Source organism: Podarcis muralis, chromosome 6 (genome assembly GCF_964188315.1).
Source record: "Podarcis muralis chromosome 6, rPodMur119.hap1.1, whole genome shotgun sequence".
Taxonomy (NCBI): domain Eukaryota; kingdom Metazoa; phylum Chordata; class Lepidosauria; order Squamata; family Lacertidae; genus Podarcis; species Podarcis muralis.
Window position 1 is genome coordinate 71,397,125 of NC_135660.1, and position 20,123 is coordinate 71,417,247.

Genomic DNA, 20,123 nt, shown 5'->3' on the forward strand with positions numbered 1-20,123 from the left:
AAACGTAATAAAATATTAACTCCATACCCTCCAAGATTTCTCCCAATGGAAATAGGGCCGTCCTAAGGAAAAGCGGGATGTTCCCGGGATCAAAGCAGAAACCAGGACGGCTTCACTAAATCAGGGACGTCCCTGGAAAACGGGGACACTTGGAGGGTCTGTCATCCCCAGTGTCTGGAGGTTACCAGGCTGGGGAAGGCTTAGTTAACCCAAAGAATGGAGGAGGGGGGGGGGATTTGCAATGCAGCACCTGCGCAGAGGCAAGGGCCAGGAAGGGTTGCACCAGTGCTTTCTTTCTAGAAAAATAGGTGCTGCTGCTACTCACAAAGAAGTTGTTACAGTAAGTGCCACACTTTTTAACAAGAGGTGTCGGTTATCTGTTTCAGAAGATGAGCAACCGCCTCCAAGAATGGTCTTAGAACTCAGGTATGTCCGTGTGGAATAAGATGACCCTTACTGGGTGTTTCACAGGGCAAGGGGGCTCACAGAACAGTTTGCTATGAAATACAGCTAGGGCCAGAGAAAATGACAAGTCAAAGGTCTCCCCACTTAAAAAACAAAACAAAAAAAATTCCTTCCAGTAGCACCTTAAAGACCAACTAAGTTAGTTCTTGGTATGAGCTTTCGTGTGCATGCACACTTCTTAAGATACACACGAAAGCTCATACCAAGAACTAACTTAGTTGGTCTTTAAGGTGCTACTGGAAGGAATTTTTTTTGTTTTGACTATGGCAGACCAACACGGCTACCCATCTGTAACTTAAAAAACAAAGTCATTCATGCTCCTTCACATCATATGGGAATTTAGGCAGGCGCACCTGTCCAAATGCTCAGAGCTTTGTTATTATCCTGTCCATATTAACTGTCCTATTTTCTACTCTACAGGAGTCTCACTCCTAAAAAAGACAGGCAATCCTTGATCACACAGCTACATCCTCCTTAAGTCACTAGGTCTTTTATAGTTGCAGTTGCACAGCTGCTCTTAGGGTTTCATAAATACAAGGTTATCAGATTAAAATATTTACATACAAAGTATTAATTGCATTTTATCATTTTATTAATGAGCCACTGTTTTTGAGTGGCCTTATATATTATTAAAATAAAAATCAGATAGAAAATTTCCTTTGTTTTTACTTTGAAAGTTACATTGCTGAACTGTGGCAGATTCTCCTCCATCTGTTGAGTTGTAGAGTCACCTGAAGATGAGTACCTTAATACACTTTTGCTCACACAATAATATGAAATAAAATACTTTTAAGTGGATTACATACTTCCCTTCCCTCACATGCAAGCCTCTGCCCTTGTGTAGGCAGCCAGTAGAATAACTGTTGAACATTAACTTTAGGTTTGATATGGAAAGATGACTATTATAGGGAGATGGCTGCCAAAAGGAACAATTAAGCTATTTCTAGCTTGTAAGGTGAAGTTGAGGCTCCAATACTTTGGCGACCTCATGAGAAGAGAAGACTCCCTGGAAAAGACCCTGATGTTGGGAAAGATGGAGGGCACAAGGAGAAGGGGACGACAGAGGACGAGATGGTTGGACAGTGTTCTCGAAGCTACAAACATGAGCCTGACCAAACTGCAGGAGGCAGTGGAAGACAGGAGTGCCTGGCGTGCTCTGGTCCATGGGGTCACAAAGAGTCGGACACGACTAAACGACTAAACAAAACAGCTTGTAAGGTGTTTGGATGGTGCATGAGTGATTTTCTGGGGCAAAACATAGGGAGAAAAAAATAACTGGCATGGCGAACACTTGGCAATTCATGTAGTGAACCAGCAGTCAGAAATGGCTTGCTACATGGAGCAGCTAATTCAGTTATCCTAATGTATTGAGATATTCTAGCAGCTCCTTTTAATGCGTAAAACATACATAGAGAAAGCTTCTTATGAAGGATGGAAAACATTTAAGGTCCAGTCAGGCTGCTCTTCTCTGTTCATCTGCAAATAATCATTGTTGGCACTACTCATGGGTTAGCTCAAATCAGGGACTGCACATTCACTGTGTGAATTCATGCTGTGAATTATAGCATGGCAGCAACAGTAGGCAAAGTGAAGAAATAGCACAATTGGCTTCAAGCATTAAAACAGGATGGGGTGTGTTTGCATCTCACATGCAGGATCTGAAGAGAGCAGCACAGAAGTAATAGGCCACCTTATGCACAGGTAAGAGGAAGTTGGCTGCATTGCATCTGCAGTGGTCCTGTTCGTTCTTTAAAATGAAAAGTTAAGACATTTGATGGAGGCTTGGTCTAAATTGCTCAAAAGATCATATTGGTCTCACATTAAGCTTAGACTAAATTTAAAGCCAGCCATGGTGTTGTTCACATCCATTAAAAACCCTAAGTGGAGAAACACCATAGTATACTTTCCACAAGCTGTATTGTATTTCATATCTGTTGGTAAAACAAGAAGTTGCAAGAGAGGAGTGAGAGGCTTTCCACACACATTATTAACAGCAACCAAAATTTAAACGACAATTTAATAGACCTTAAAACAGACTATACGAGTATAAAACACTGGTTTTGTATTTCAAAAGTTGCAGGAAGAGAGCCAGGTCATTTTAAAACAGTCTTCTACAAAACATGTGCCAGTTGGTTACATAAAAGACACTATATACAATATAAAAGCATAAAATAATCCACACTGTAAAAATAATTTAAAAACAAAATATTTTCATTTTAAAATATCTCCTATAGCACAAATACATTTTGACATGCAAGCAAAGCTAAACATATTGCATTCTTTAGTGTAGTCTAGCAAGTTCTGCTATTTAGAACCTGGACCATGAGAAAACATGCCAATGTTTTTCAGATGAACACAGAAGGCCATTCTTAACACTTTTTTATGCTATCGTTACGGAACAGATGTATTAATTGCTTAAAAAGGACAACCACTTTACATATTTCAAAATGGAATAAATATTAAAGCAATGTACATGAATGAATGATCAATAACTGGCAGAGCTCTCTTGGGATACGGCTGAAAAGTGGTTTCACAAATAAACATAAAACTTACTATTAAATACAGGGTGAGGAAACACATTGTGGAAGATGGAAACAATCTGCAGCTGGAAGTATGTGTGACATCCACTTTTAAAAGGCAGCCTTGAAGAAGCAGCGTTGTGACCAATTTCTGTAGCTGCTTTTTGTATAATTCAGTACCAACACGTGGTATTAAGTTATCCAAAACAGAAGCCCGTCCTCAAACAGCATATTTTAAACTTATGCTTAAACTGAACTTTCTGTTTTATATTGGAAGTTTAAGTTTCTCCTTTTAAGGGTTTGTGTTGGGTACAGAAGCTCTTTTGGAGACTGCTCCCATATCCTGAATATTATATACACACCTTCAGTACATTTACATATTCACATTTTGGCAGCATTCACAAAAGATTTTATACATTAAGTGCTAGCTTTGTATACTGACTTCCTGTTCCACCTACCCTATGTGTGTCGCAAAAAAGTTTAATGAGCTACTATTTAACTGAACACCATTTTGCTATAATTTTGCAAGCCAATAGGCACTATTACATATCCACAGGAAGTTTTTTGTTTTACAGTAGCACTTTCTAATAATCAAAGTAGTCAGGGATTTCCAGGTATTCACTATGATGCCTAATTTCAATATGCTCACATGCATTTCAACATGAAGACTAATGTTAGAAACATAGCTGCCATACTAACTTTTGGGGAAATACCAGTGTTAAACAGATTATGCAGTAACAGAGCTGGGGGGGGGGGGAGGAGGAGACTAAATAAATCAAAGTGTTACAAAGCAAGAGGCGTGAAAATACCATTCTTTGGTCTAGATTAGCTGTTCCCTTTATATTATATTAACATTCCAATGGCTTTTTCAAAACGGTTCACAAAAAAAAAAGTTGAAATTTGTTAAGCAAAAATACTGTATATGTACACACACACAGCTCACACAGATTAAACTTAATAAAAATGAATGAGTGACAGTAAAAAGATACTTAGTACCTTCAAAATTCAAAAAGATTAGTGTTGAGTGTGCCTTTATAGAATTTAATTGGAAAAGTTAGAAAACTATGCATGAAAATCTATTCTAGTTGCTTATAAACACTACATCCTTATATTTTCCTTGCTCTAAATTCAGTACACATTCATTCCAACATGCCAAAACTGCTAATGCTGGTGGGAAAGTTCCTGAAACCAGTCAGTAATTACTTTATAGTTTGTCTGTCGAATGGTCAAATCCTACAGCTTCGTTTATCGACACAGACTCAGATTCCTGAAGCTCAATTCCATCTTCTCCATATCCATTCTCCTCTTCTCTGTCAGGGGTATCTTCTTCTATACCGTTATAGAACTCTTCAATTTCACTCTCGTCTTCTATGTCTAAGCTTGGACTATGACAGGACCCACTATCGCTGCTACTTCCACAAGAGCTGGAGGATATGACATCATCTTCAGAGTCCGAGTATACCTCAGCACCATGGAAAATATAGCGATTTGGTGGTAAAAACAAGTATTGGGTACCTGAAACATGTTTGATTAGCAAGAATAGTTATTTCAGCATTAATAATCCCAAGAAGTCCTAAATTTGATACATTAATGCTTATGGGTTGTCATTATTTTAAGCACTACTGTTTCTAGGTAAGGAAATAGGTATACATAAAATTTATTACACTTTTATTTCACATGTTGTGGACTATGGAATCCCTTTTTAAAGGCTCACTACATGCTGCTATGTGCTTAACTGGATTCAGCAACATATGAAGGCATTCACTATTCAGCACTCCCCTCCAAGTTTCTCACTGTACACATAATGTACACATTCCAATATTGTCTCAAAGGAAGAGCTCCCTTCCACTCTCATTTACTGGTGGCCACAGTCAAAGATCTTGAGGGAAGGGAAGCAGTTATGAATGTGTAACTAATTTCTGTGGTTTAATTATGAAGTCTACAATCCACTTCTTTCCCTTCACTTTTCTCAAAGATACATCTTAATAAGCAATGACGTCAGACTGTGCCAATGACTGTTATCAAAGAAATACAGCAATCGCTTCAGAGCTTACCGCCTAAAGGCTTATTAAAAGCAAGTTGACTGAAATACCATTTTTGATGGGCTGTGCAATTGAAAGCTACACTAAAAGGCCTGTACAACTCTTGGTATTGCTGCAACCTGTTCGTGCTGCAAGTCTCTCCCATTCCAGGCATCTAAATGAGATTTTGTTTTACTCAGAAAATCATATTTTTATCTCCAGTATACTATTAGACATTCTGAACTTGAGGAAAGCATACTGTTCTATATTAATACAATTTGTAATGCAAAAAACATATCCATGCATCCCATCTGGCAGACATGTACCAGAAGCTTGGTGCTGGTGTGCATACTATAATTTCTACAGGCAAGCTGCCACAAATACCAAGTCAATTTCTATATGGCACTGCAAAAAAAAGAAGAAATTGGATGGTGTGGAGAAAACTCACATAGTCCATATAAGGAATGGCTTCATAGAAATAGCTTGGCACTGAAAACTACTGCCATGTGCACCAATCCTTGTAAACTGAGGGGGAAACAAGTTCCCCAATTCTTTTCAGGTTTTTCTTGCAGCGATTGAGTTGATTTGGATGCTTAAAAGCAGTGGTAATAACAGAAGTCTGCATCTTAAAATTTGGGTTGGTTTAGATAATCCTTCAAACCTTGTTTTAGATTTTCAGGAGTGAGACTTTGCCTCACATGTTCTCCCCGCCCCCGCCCCCAAGATCCCCTTTCTGCTTAAAGCAAAACTTAATTTTGTCACGATGTCCTAATCAGGCAAACAATGCTGCTCAAATGTGTAGAAGTAATTCCGAATCCTGCAAATCATGTTTGAGGATTACCTGAACTGACCCTTCCCCCTCTTACTGCTTCTGGATTTTGTGAAAAGATGAGGGAGTGGGAAAGAAGAGGGGGAAGAAAAACAAAAGATGTGCATATTTCCTGTGGGGAGATGCAGGGGGGAAATATCCACGGGGATATGTAAATTCCCCTCCCCTTCACACGACACACAGAAGGGCCATTTCCATTGCCACTTTTTAGATTGTGTGGAATCGCCCATAATGTACTTGGCAGCACAATCTTATACACGTCTTTTCAGAAGTAAGCCACATTGAACTCAATAATCCTTACCAGCCTGGAGTTGGTGTGAGGGTTAAGTGATGTCAGTGGGGCCAAGCTGGGATCCAGGGTATCCCTGGTTGGCTCAACTCCTCCCTGGCACATCCTGTTTGGGGGCTTTCCCCCAGTACAGCTGTTTTGGGCTGGGTGGAGGGATAGTGCTGCCCCTGTCACCCTACCTGTGGCAGATCAGAGGTCTGGACTGCAGCCTACTTGCTGAAACCAGTGGTAACCTATGTGATGCCAGTTATTGTGGACTACAGCTCCCATCATCCTTGACCAAGTCATGCCAAATGAAGGTGATGGGAGTTCACTTAAAGGCACTGCACAACTTCATCAAGTGTTTATCAGTGTTTCACGTCCGATCGCCTATCTAGATTTGTTGCATTTTAGAACAAAACAAATATTACTACATTGTTTTATTACAAATATCCTAATTTGGATTTTGCCCACAGCAAAGGATAGGACCACTTTTTAAAACACCTACAGGGACAAAGTGGGATATAATTATAAATAGATATCTCATTTCATATGGGTCTGACAATAGCTTTGTAAGGCAGAAAAGCAAAGAGATAAAACAAGTATATTAGAAATGCAGACATTCGTTTTGAAGGCATACAAAATAAATTCACTTCATATTGCCTACATGTAGTTTGAAAGCTTGCAAACATTTGAAGTAATCAGCTGGTTCAGTCAGAGGAATTCTTTCATTTGTTCTAGATTTCCTATTGTACTGCACCAACATAAATCTAAGTAATTTTTATTGAAGTGGGTGTACATGTTTTTGTTTGTATCTCTGTTTGCAAGATCAGGACATTTTTACAAAATGCTGTTCACTACTGACTGAATTCCTTCAAAACAAAATTGCTGTGTTTAATACTTTGAAAGTATTGTTTAATTTGAATGTAGTGGTGTTTGCAAATTATTTAAGCACTTACCATCAAGCCGCTTGCTAATCTGCTCTTTTGCACATCTATTGACCCAACATTTTCTCAGTGTTTCAACAGATGTTTTTTCACTTCTCTCTTTGTTTTCCTCTTGGTTAGATCCATTTTCCTTCACATGTTCTGGGTTTTCTAGATGGTCAGAAAGACTTTCAACATTCTCTAAAGAGTTTTGAACTTCTTGAATTTTTTCTTCTACACAGTTCTCTTTAGACTCCAAGGAAGCATCAGAATTTCCTGCTTTATATTCAGAAGATTGCTCTGAACGTACCACCTGAGAATGTTGTGGTGCAATTCTTTCAGGTGAACTAGAATATTCAGAAATGTTTAGAGGAGTAGGTGGTAATTCAGCTGAATGTATTTCAAATTCTTTGTGAGGTCTGGGAGGCTTCTCTGTTATTTCTGAAAGTTTGACTGAATTGCTACAAAGTTTTGTATATTCACCACCTAATCTATGACATAATTCGTTGATAATGACATCACAGTCACCAAGAAGCTCCACGTCGAAGTGTAGATGAGGCAATGGTTCCCTATTAATTAGAATCTGAGGCACTTCATGTGGGATAGAACCTACATGTTTAAGAAAAATAAAACAAAATGAATGTTACAGAAATATAATGTCAACTGTTATTAACAAATGTGACAACTAGTTTTAGGAACTACTTGTAAATGCACTAAAAAGTGACCTAGAATTCTGCTTCTGCAATATTACTTAATAGTATGCAAGATAAATACACTCCTTGCTCTTATATTCCTCCCAGATCTAAAAAACTCTATAAATTCAATAATTACAGCACTGTACAGCATGACAGTTGTATGGAAGCTCCTTATATATTTATTCGGAAACAGAGATTCCCCTCCATATGCCTAAGAGATGAGCAATCAACACTTACTTGGAATTAATGCAACCGGTCTTACTTTAAGTGAAGACCCGATAACAATGAGAAGATCAACCTCATCTTTGTCATACTTCATGGCCCTATGAAACTGCTCAGGTAGATTTTCACCAAAGAACACTATTTCCGGCTTCATGATGGCAAGTGGTTCATCAGGTGAACACCTGGGACATCTAGGAACAACCTGCATACAGAAGGTTGCATTATTATTTTTAGTTTTAGTTTTATAGAAGCTAAATTCAATTAGCAAATCACTGGGTCAAAACATTAGCTGCAACAGATTTATTAAGAAGTTCAGATTGCTATAAAAAATGACTGATGTTATAATCCACAGCTTTTCTAAATAATATTCCAAGTGTAACAAAACTGATGATGACATGCAAGTATGAATTGAAGACTAATACTTTAACCAGTTTTTTCCCCATGAAGCACCTGAACAAATTATTTTTAAACTCGTGAAAATGTTAGAGATTACAATTTTCCAGAGAACTATTCTATGAATAATTTACAAATATTTCCTCTCATCTGTCCCAACAAAGAGAAGCACAGCACATGTTGCATATTTATCAGCTTTTGTGAAGGATTGCCTCACATATGTATTCTCTCTATTGTACAGAAACAAATTATGATGCATACAATGAAGATGCATCAATTAAACATTAGAGTCATGTGTTTCCCTAGCCAGCATGGAAACCCAGGTTACTAGCCTCTTAGCAGGCTTATAATAATTTTTGCAGGGTAGTAGTTTCCAGGGATGCCTTAGTTCCTCCTTTTCTAGTCTCACAAAGCCTTTCCTCCCAATTCTCAGTCTACTGTCACTATGCATCCTTGATTCAACCACCTTGTCTCCAGACCCCCATCCTTTAGATTCCCTCCTCCTAATCTTCAGTCTTTTCCCCAAAGCTGCTTCTTTCCCTAGAGCTTACAAATTATATCCCTGCAACTTTCCCTTCCCAAATGGAAGGTGGACTGAAATCATTCTGACACTGCTAGCTCTAATCTTAGGCAGCTGAGCTAAAATACTTAGGGAAATAAAAGTCAAAGTGTCCTCCAGTGAATGATAGGTCAAGAGTCACATCTGAACTAACCTACAAGAAATATTCTACTTTGAAGAATCTTTCCAAGCTGCTTTGAGCTCAACTGAAGCAATGGTGAAATATAAATATAGTGTTATGAGATTTGGGGTTGGGAAGATTCCAGACCCCTATAAGCCCTGGATCCAGCAAGTGTTAAAAGCCAATCAAGCCAAGCTAGCTTTCTGAACCCCTAGGTAAGCATCTGGAACCTCTGGAATCTTGCACTGCTTGGAGATTGGAGTGGCATGCAACAATGATAATAAATAAGAACTGCACTTGTCTGGAGAACTACAACTGTTTCTATGTAAACTGAATTCTTGAACTGCTGCAGTTCACATTTCTAGATATAAGGATAACATTTTATCTGATAGTTATTAACACTCATACTTTTTGTTCATTAACAGTGCATTCCTAATCATGTTTGCACAGAAGATCAGTTAAGCTTAGTGAGCCTTACTCCTTAAGCCTGTTTATGAATGCAGCCTTAAATGTACCTGATAATATTTATGGTTTTATTCCTACCTGATTGAAAATGTCTCCTCGAACAACTTCACAATCAACTTTGTATTTACAGATGAGGCAAGAAGCTGTTGCAAAGGAACCTGAAACACATACACACACCAGAAAGCAAATAAGGATGTATGCAGTTGTCTGGATTCATATATTAACCGACCTAGTTTATTCTAGTCATACTGATCTGAGCATAGGAACACATACAAACATATATGACTTAATTTGCATGTTCACACTTAGCTGATAAAATTCACTGGATTATATCCAGTTAGTGATACTTAGAGTAGGCCCACTGTAAGCAAACCCTTGGATTCCAATGGGTTCACTCCAAGTATTAATTAGTTGAATGCTACCCATTGTTTTATTTCATTTGTTCATCCTGAAAATCTATGGGGGCACTGCAATAGAATTCACTGTCAGAGAGCAGAAGCACAATCCTCTTCAGATGTATTCATAAATGTACAGTTCAAAACATTTATCCTATTCTATATTCTCCAGGAACTAACCAAGTGAGAGATATGCAAAATGCTGAAAGATTCCACATATCCCTTATCACGCACATTAAAATTAACATGAGATCTAGATAGAATTTAAAATTGACTAACCATGACATTGGATTATCCTTTGAATTCCTGCCACTTGTTCCAGTGTATCTATGTTCTGAGTATAATTGCAAAGCAGTTTTTTTTCTTTATCCATCAAAGCTATAAATTTATGACAGAGAGATGGTTGAAACTGTCCAGGATATATTTCCTGTAGAATTTTTTAAAAAGCGAAAAATAAATTTTGCTAATATCACATTTCAGTTTTTGTTTAAAGATCAGCCACCATACATTAGCTATTGCTTACTAGAACCAACATTTTCTTAAACTGATTGTAACTTGTGTTAACCTTTCGGCTTGGAGAAAATACTACTAATATACATCATTAACTTAAATGGGGGAAATGTATACACCATCTCCTGCCACCCCCCATTGAACATATGACATGCTATGCACAGCTTAAATATGGAGTCGTGTCCAGTGCTGCTGTTCTGATAGCACAGCATACTTCCACATGCAACAGAACTTCCCCTTCCTATCCTTTCCTTTGAAGACCTCCAGGGATTCTCAAAATCTGCTCCAGAGGGCTGCAGGAGCCTTCAAAGGGTATTTTGAGGCAGCACAGGGAGAAGAGAGAAAGGGGAAGTCCAACTTTGTGAACGGTACTCTGCATGCACACAACCTTAATACAACCCACTCCTCTGAAAAAGTATATCTTCCAAGCCCCGAAAATGTTGATCATTACAACTGTTGGTCAGTGTTAATCATTAAAAGTATGAATGAAAAGAAAAGCTATTTAGCATGCACAATCCTACATCCAGAAAGATCCCCAAATGAATTATAGGTTGTACTAAAAAAAGTATACAGACAGCCCCCTTTTATGTGGGAGTTATGTTCCGAGGCACCACGTGCATCAGTGAAATCACATATAATTGAAACCTACTGAAAAATCTTTGATTTTACATTTTACTAGCATTGTACGTATTTATGTTGGTCAACTTAGCTTGTGCCATTTTCATTAATTATGTTATTAAATTTATGAAAGATACAATTTGTTCATAAAGTGGAAAGCTTCCAAAACAATATTATTGCTTTTTCGGCGGACGCCTTAAGTTTAAGCCAAAAATATTTATGCCGTAGCTTGGCATATAAATACACCGTCAGAAAATTAGTTTTCCCCACCCGCCACCATCAAACAAGATTCAGTATATGCAATGCTATTGTAAAGTCATAAATCATAAATCATAATGGCATTTAAACATTTGATTGTATTCAGAACTGTCCATGAATGGAATAGACTTTTAGTCACACTGAAGTATTTCACTTTCCTCTTCCCATCCAGACACCATCAAAATCTGATTCAGAGTAGGGAAGGAGATCATCTTAAACTTTTTTTTTTGGGGGGGGGGGGGAACCAGAGGCAGGAGGAGGGCTGGAGAGGAAGATGAAGTTCTACTGTGTAAGCTAAAGTTCACTCACACATTTGACTCCACCTATTTGTTATAAGCATATCGCTACTGTATCGAGTAAAAAAAAAAAAAGAGTAGTGCCTTCTTAATAGGAGAAGCAACAGTGATAGTTACTCTATAAACTTTGCCTTCTTTAGTTTCTTTATATCCCATAAAAATAAGAACCACTACAAGAGAAAGAGAGCACTGATTATTACTCAAACACACTACAAAGGAAGCATGACATCATTATTTGCGATTTTATATTGGTGCAATAACCAATGTGCCCCTTTGCTCATGTAAGGGCATAACAGCTTTGAGGGAAACTGTCTTTGTTTTAGATACATAAAGATGATAGGTTGTTTAAACGTATCTGTTTTTCATACAAGCAAGAGAGAAAAGGCACCTTTGCAAACTTAAAAAACGGCCTTGGATCTTTCCTGAAGTAATCAATATCAAACATTGCTTGAGGATCAGGAAGATCTGGGAAATCTACTGCAAGGCGTGCATAGATACCATCTCTTGATCTGAAGTCAGGGATTCCACAAGAAACAGATACCTGAAATAGGTTACATACCATAATAAAGATCAATTGTATATTATAACATTTGTTGCTGTAAAATATTTGGACTATACACTGTAAAATTTAATGTTTAGAGATTTTTAAAACAGTGAGAGGTTTATAAATGCTTTTAATAACTAAATAAATAATTAACTAACAATAGTCACACACCCCAACTGTTTGCTTATTTTCTTTTGGCAAATAAAATATTACTTTTTTTTAGAACTATCCATTATTCGGGCACCTAAAAAACTGCAGATTAGGAAATTCCACTTACAACTATAGCAAAAGTACTTATAAGAACCCAACACAATATGCATACAGGCTAGAGAACTGCAGAGTTAATTAACGTTTCAGTTCAGTCACTTCAAAATCAGTAAGACTTTTCTTAACAGGTATCATCTTGGTTCCAGACAAATGAAAGTAGGTAGTGTGATTCTATTCAGGGCATTAGTTGCTGCAGAACAAGCTTCTGCTTGCACTCCAATTAAAGTATATGATGCAAATGACCATCGCTGCCAAGTTCTACCACTTACTTCCTAAAACTCTGTCAAATGCTTTACTAGTAGTGTCCAACTGTAAAATTCTATGATACTACAATGGTTTGGAAATAGGCTGCAAATACACTGCTGCCTCAGTCTCCTGGAGGCTGGCCAACAATAGTGGGTTACCAGAAATTAGTTACTTTCCTTAGTCTTTCTACCTACCTTTGAAGATTCACTTGCATATACTTGAACTACTGAAACAAGGGTAGCTGCTAGTGCCTCAATGAAAGGTCAGTGCTTACAGTATCAGAGCAAGGGAATTAAATGTTCCTTCGTGCTAGTGATAGAAGTTAGTTGCTCATCCCTTTGCTCAGGTGCTCTGCAGGATGCACAATGAGACTCTGTCTGCTTGTTTGGATGAATGCTCTCCCCTCCACCACCACCGCACACTGTTCTAGGAGTTCTCCCACCCCTCCAAATCTGATGGGGGGGGGGGCAAGGACACGAATGGCACTTGTTGCACTGACTCCCACAAGTGCAACTAGTTTAATCTGGGCCGCAGTACAGAATTGTTGCCCATGATGAAAGGTCTTAAAATAATTGCATTTGCTACAACATTCACATTCCACTAGGACACACAGGTATCTTTCCTTCAGCATATTTGGGCACATGGGATATAAATATTTTCTTAAGAACTGTGAGCTTTGTGATATGGACAACCATCCCTTGCTGGTGTTGGATATAGAAAGACATCTGCCCAGGAGTGACTCTAGCATTACTGTAGCACAGCAGAGAGCAATCTCTGATCCACATACTTGCATCCACATACTTGCATCAGAATAATTAAAATCTCAAATAATGTTCTACTCATTCTATTCAACATTAGATACATACCCCAGCTCCTGTTAAGACAATTATTTTTTTGCACTCTTGTAGTAGTTTCACAGCATCCTCTATTGTATTGATATCTTTTCTCTTTTTTCTTTTAGGTGGTTCTGACAGGATATTAATAACAATTTGCCATAATGTCATGTCATCAAGTTCAGGAGGCGGAATAGTTTCTGGCAACAAGTCTTTCAGAATTGCACGTGGATCTGTGCCTAGCATGAGATGTTGTTGGACAAAAGTGTATGGGCCTGTAATAGAAAATAAAGTAATTGTCATCTGGCTGATGCAAAATATTCAACTGATGGAGAAAATTCTGCAACATTTTTTCAACAGAGCAAGTAGCATACCAATCTGAAAAATGTGTAATGTACTGCACACAAAAGGGCATGCATTGGCATCATGGGTGAGGCATCCTGTGAGCAACAAATAACCACAGCATTTTTGTATTAATCCCATGAATAGGATAATTGGTTCCCATATCTTTTTTCCTTTGTGGGGTAAAAGCAGCTAAGGAGATTATTTTCAGTAAGAAAACAATTCAAGCGGTAGGGCAGAATTAATCCCCAATTCAGATTGCAACCTCAGTTGCTGCATAAAACAAAGGAAAAAATCGGTGAAAAAAAATTACAGAACTACATGTAATGTGAAAAGGCTTTGGGAGTAAACCCTAAGGAACAATCTGTGCCTGCTGCCTTGCAGGACATCCTTGGGAGAAGAAAAGGCATGGGAGTAAACCCTGCAAAAATTAGGAGTGGAGTCTCTAAGGCACTTGGATAGTGTCTTGTATGCCTCCTTCCCGCAACTCCTGCCACCAAGCTGGTGCCAAATGTATTGCTTTCCTTTCCTTTGGACCACATGAGCAAGTGTGAGAGAGGGTCTTGTTGTCTGGGCAGCCCAGGACCTCCATACACACTGCTCAGGCTTGCACCTCGGATTGCCCTCAATTGCCAATTCTGGATTTAGAGCTGAGGAAAGAGATAGAGCACTCCATAGTTCTGTGCAGTGTAGAGGTGATAATATGGAAGGATAAAAGCAGGGGCAATTTGCCACTCAGCTACTCTTCCAAGGTGAAACTCATGCCAAGATAAGCAGCAAAATATACAGGCACCTCAACAAACCACTCAGAGTTCAGATTTACATGAAGGAAAGACAACAGTGTCACAAATATAAAGATATGACTTGCCCAAGAAAATAAAAGCAAGAATGAAGGTGTAATCTTACAAGATATTTAATTGGAACCCCTATATTGAATTCTAAATATCTACCTATACGTGGCCTTGGAGTCCAATCACTGGAGCTTGCATGAGAGGCTCTATCATCTTCATCACTCTCACAGGAATGGAAGCCGTTTGCAATTATTTCATCATTAAAAAACATATTGTCTGAAAGACATTAAACAGAGAAAAACTATTATCAGATAAAAGTAGGGCCATCACATTTAGCAGTGGCGTAGCGTGGGGGGTGCAGGGGGGGCCGGCCGCACCGGGCGCAACACCTGGGGTTAGGGCAAATCCACGGGTTAGGGGGCGCAAATCCATGGGTTAGGGGGCGCAAATCCATGGGTTAGGGGGCGCAAATCCACAGGTTAGGGGGTGCCAATTACTTGCCTTGCCCCGGGTGCTGACAACCCACGCTACGCCACTGACATTTAGAACAAGTTATGCTGTACTTCACCTACAATAAGTTGCAAGATTCCTTTTAAACTGGGATTTAATCATGTTTACATCATTCATACTCATTTATGTAAGCTTTAGGTACCGTTGAAATAATAGGTGTGTAAGATTTGCTTTAATTTCTGTATCTTCAAGAGTTGCATAGAAGAGGGTGCTTCACCTCCACATGATGCACTTGCCATAGAAGTAAAAAAAAACCTAGCTTGCCCAAGATCCCTGTATTCTGCACAGGATTACTAGCTTTTTGCTACTAAGCAAACCGTCAGCCCAAGTGAAACTGGCTTCGGTCAACTTTATCCTCCTAGGCAGAGGCTGCTATTCAAGGCTGCAATTTATATGCAGTTACAGCAAACTTGTATAGGACCAGGCTGCACGTTTAGTCGCCTTCTCCCAGCTTTCTTCCCCCACCAGCTCCCGCGGTGACAAGTGGATGGGATGGGAGGAGCCACAGATTACTGCAAACATTAAGACTGTGTTTAGGAGGATTTCCCAAGGCCTTCGGCTCTTGAAGATCGAGGGAGGGAGAAGGACTAAGCAGTGCCTTGACTTCCCTCAGCCCCGAATCCCATTGAGCTGGGGTTAGAAGAGGATGCCGGTGTTCTCGGGTCCCTCCCTCCCGTGCCGCTAAAGAGCAGGCCGAGCGGTGCTGATGCTACTGCTCCTCCTCCGTGACCCGGTCGCTGCCCTGCGCCCACCTGCCGCCCCCTCCGCCTCTGGAGCGGCTCCTCACCTGGGCGCGCGGCCGCCTCCGCAGCGCCGTTCGAACACTGCGCCGCCCCGCAGCCAATGGCCGCCTCCGCTGCGTCTCCGGCGGGCGCCGCCTCTGCTCCCTCCCCTTGGCTCGGCCACCACCTCGGCAGCGGCGGCGGCGACAACTGCTGCAGTAGTGGCTGCGGCGGCGGCTCCTCTCGGGCCAGGGCCCAGCGCCTCAGCCCAGCGCAGCCCCAGCCTTCCTCTCCTCTTTCTCCCACCGCTGCCGAGGCCTCCCACGGCTCGCTGTTGCCAGAGGAAGCAGCAGCAGCAGCAGCAGCAGCGACCTCTTCCTCCTCCGCCAGGGCCTCCTCTGCGGCGCCTCCTATGTAAAGAGGCGCCTCCGCCTCTCCGCCGGCTTCCTTCGCGGCCGAACAGGCCCGGCCGGCGCTGTCAGTGGAGCCCCGGCGTTGACGCTTCACAGCTGGCTCCGGGCTCTCCGAGGCGCCTGACACAGCGCCGCCGCCGCCGCTGCTGCCGCGGCCGCCGCTCCGGCACTGGAGGAGCGGCGTCTCCCCGTCCGCCATCTTGGAGAAGGAGCAACTACTCCCTCCCTCTCTCTCCGCCCGCTCGCTCGCTCTCACCCCCCACCTTTCCCCGTAGACGGAAAAGACAGTCGCCCCCCCCCCCCGCACCTCTCGCTCTCACACACAGAGATTTAAACACGTCACGTGACCCCGTCGACGCCCACGCGGGCAGCCGCCCAGCGTAGGGCCGCAACAACAACAAACTGGATCACGTGACGCCGAGCAGGCGCGGGCGGGGGGGGGTGAAATGACGAGACGGCTAAGTTGCGGAGTCCGCAGTCACGTGACCCCCCCCCCGGAATTTTTCTGACGTGCCCACCTTCTTTATATATTAAAAAGAGATTAATTCACCTATATTTTGTCGACTCTTTTATAATAAGACTTGAAACTAAAAATACCGTAACGAATTCCTTTGGATTCTAACGTAACTTATGGAGTGCGGGGTAGGGGGGGGGGAGGAATCCCTTTGAATTCAGTGGGATTTATTTCTGAGTGAATATGGATAGGGAGAAGATCGTTATATGCTTTTGTAGTGTTTGGTGTGTTCCCTCCCCCCCCCCCCAAAAAAAATATGAATAAAAGCGAAAGGAGAATAAACAAAAGAACTGAGGGAGGAAAGAGGAAAGGCGCTGACGCAGCAACTCGTTGAAGGAGCAGCGAAGGCTGGATGGGCGAGCAGCTCCCGGGTTCTGCTCTGCCTGGGCAAAGACTGTAAAGAAGGGAAAGGGCGCTAGTGGGCCGGGAGTCGCAAGCAAGCTCTGGAAAGGGGTCGTGAGGGGAGGAGCCTTAAGAGGCAGCAGAAGGCCGCCGCCTTCGGCAGAATGAAATACTACACACATTAAAGCAGTTAAAGGTGGGATTTAATAATGCACTCATTAAAATAAGCATCAGCTTGTAGATTGGAAACACTCCCACTGAAATGCTTACCTGTTTTAAATACTTTAAAGCTTTACATTTCATGCAAATGTAAAGCAAAGCTGCAAAGTTTAAGCGCCACAACGCTATACATAAAAGCAGATAAAAATAGGTAGGTAACTAATTCAGCATCCTGTGCGAGTCATCTACAGATATACACGACGCCAAATAAATTGGGGCAGGCTTCAGAAGGAACGTGTTTAGGAATGCAAGTGATTTTTCATGCTGTTCTGGGTTTCCTTTTGCTTTTTAAGTAAGGTTCATAGCTCCTGTTTTGGCATCTCTATAAATATAAATCTGTAATCAAGACAGAGTGCTGTAGAAGTTAACCTCTTTTTTCCACTCTTAAACATACTTTTCAGGTTAAATTTGTTTGTAAAGGAGACAAAGGAAAGCACCCTTGTAGGGAAAGCACCCACAAGTCAATTCAGGTTAAGAGCCTGATGTATTTGCTGGTATTGTAAACACATTTTCCATACTTGTGGACATAGCAATTCATTTCAATGCATCATTTACCTGTTTTTCAGGTTTGTTTTTTTAAAATGGTTTCATAAAGATTATGGTATAGCTATAGTCACATTGGGTGCTTTCCAAAGGACTTATACACTCACTAAAATTGCCTTAGGGTATGTCTGTGCCAGCTGTTTTTCACTTGATTTGTTCCTGAATTTGGTGTATAAATAACCTATCTTTTTCACTTCTAGCAGGACCTCAGTAAATAGATATCTGTCACCTTAATATATTACACAGACATCTCAACATACTCTTCAACGCAGATGCTGTATTTTCATTCTTTCCTAAATAATCAGAATTCCAGCATAATCCTAACCCAAGATCTGTCAGGGTAAGAGAGTTTGGATTTGGTGGGCTTGGGGGTCCCTTGGCTCAGCCATGGCTGAGCTGGTTATATGCTGGCGCAAGTACAGTGGTACCTTGGGTTACATACGCTTCAGGTTACAAACTCTGCTAACCCAGAAATAATACCTCGGGCTAAGAACTTTGCTTCAGAATGAGAACAGAAATCATGCTCCGGCAGCGCGGTAGCAGCAGGAGGCCCCATTAGCTAAAGTGATGCTTCAGGTTAAGAACAGTTACAGGTTAAGTATGGACCTCCGGAACGAATTAAGTACTTAACCCGAGGTACCACTGTACTTCACCCCAGCACAGCCAATGTGGAGTGCAAGTTCCCAAAAAGGGATGTTCTGGGAGTGGGGCAGGAGCATGACAGAATAAAAACCTGTCACAAAGGGTGTCATAAGGCAAATTCCTCTGAATTCACCCTGAACAGAGTTTGCCACTAGTAACCTAAATTGGTGTAACTTGCATTACTTTCTATAGTTAATATTGCTCTGTAACTTGCTTCTCAATTTCTACCTATTCACCCATCCCCATGCCTAGATGTACCTCATTCTCTCCCCTCCCTTTTCTTCTTGGTTAGTTTAGAATTGCATTCAGACAAAGGTGTTGCTTTTGGGGGGGGGGTCTTCTTTATTTGTTTCCATTCTTGAAGGTTAACATTCAAATAAGCTAAATCATTTCTAGGCACAATGTAAACAATTATGCTGCGATTCTTTTCACAGGAATACCAATTGTTTCAATATTGCATGTACTTTTTATAAAGAGCAAAACTATGTTTCTTTTTCTTATGACTGAAATTTGCAAGTGTTACAATGGTTCAGTGACTAATGTTGCAATCCTGAACATACTTGCATAAGAGTGAGCTCCACTGAATGCAATGAGACTTCGAAATAAACATGCATGGTTCAGATGGTATTCTTACTGGGGGACGTGCACCTTACTCCTAGTAAATATGTGAAGGATTGCACTGCGCAAGGCAGCTAAGATCCTCAATAAATAGTATTCATTAACATATTTTCTAAAACTTTGAAAAGAAAACAGAGAACTACCGGTAATAACTGTTTCAATGGGACTCATTGGGGGCCATAGAATGAAAAGGCTGGAGAGGAACCTTAGTGCCATCTAGTCCTCTGGAAAAGAGGTGGGAAGCAGTATTCTGTTCCCACAGAGACCAAACAGATGCCTATGGAGCACCCCCCTCTCCAGCAGGACATGAGCACAAAAGCTCTTCCTGGTATTCATACACATTATTTCCCTGATACTGGAGACAGCACACAGCCATCATGACGAGTAGCAATATCTTCCACCAATTTGTCTAATCCAGTTTTAAAGCCATCCAAATTGGTAGCAACACCTTGTGGTAGCAAATTGCATAGGTTGATTATGTCCTGTGGGAAGAACTGCAACTTCGTCCTCTACAAGAATTTGAAGGGTTTCCTCTGTTGTAAATGTGGTGCTTTTGAATGGTAGGGACTCCATCCTGTTCTGCTTCTTTGATGATCCACACTATAGCTGGTGACCAGTATGAGACACCTGTATACTGTTTTTCTGTATATAGGGTTCAGTGCATAAATATTTGCCCAAGGCCTTGTGATTAACTGTGGGACAGTTATTTTGGTACATGATGAATAAAATCAATGAAGCATTTTCCAACAAGCTGGCTGAACTGGTCCTATTATACTATAACTGGTGATAGATATTAATGACAGCTATTAATTGCAGTGTATGGCTTTCAGTGAGAGTAAACTCCACCTTCTAATTCTTCTTTCAAATCAATACAGAAATCTAGGCCATTCAGGGATGTTACCTTGCCCACTGCAAACTAGACTAAAGTTAGGTTGGTCTGTTCCTTATTACTGTATTTGTGGATGTTACTCTGTAAACCAGAACTTTAAGCACAGGAGGTTTTTAAAAAAAATAAAT

At 40.7% G+C, this 20,123-nt stretch overlaps 1 protein-coding gene across 1 annotated transcript; it reads right to left on the reverse strand.

The window, feature by feature from the left end:
• Nucleotides 1-2,463: 2,463 nt before the first annotated feature.
• On the reverse strand, nucleotides 2,464-16,474 carry SIRT1 (sirtuin 1). Its single transcript, XM_028729392.2, has 9 exons — nucleotides 15,881-16,474; nucleotides 14,743-14,859; nucleotides 13,484-13,725; nucleotides 11,949-12,101; nucleotides 10,158-10,305; nucleotides 9,562-9,641; nucleotides 7,961-8,147; nucleotides 7,062-7,637; nucleotides 2,464-4,499 (listed from the first exon to the last, which is right to left on the reverse strand). Exons 1-9 carry the CDS (start codon nucleotides 16,425-16,427, stop codon nucleotides 4,189-4,191), a joined length of 2,361 nt encoding a protein of 786 aa, XP_028585225.2. The 5' UTR covers nucleotides 16,428-16,474; the 3' UTR covers nucleotides 2,464-4,188.
• Nucleotides 16,475-20,123: the final 3,649 nt, after the last annotated feature.

What these genes read in the sequence shown, in the direction of transcription:
- SIRT1 (XM_028729392.2), bottom strand. Translation starts at nt 16,427, where the DNA reads ATGGCGGACGGGGAGACGCCGCTCCTCCAGTGCCGGAGCGGCGGCCGC. An exon ending in TTGTCTTAACAGGAGCTGGG is followed by an intron (nt 12,102 to 13,483) that starts GTATGTATCTAA and finishes AACCTATTTCAG; the next exon opens with GTATCTGTTTCTTGTGGAAT. An exon ending in ACCGGTTGCATTAATTCCAA is followed by an intron (nt 7,638 to 7,960) that starts GTAAGTGTTGAT and finishes TTAAACATGTAG; the next exon opens with GTTCTATCCCACATGAAGTG.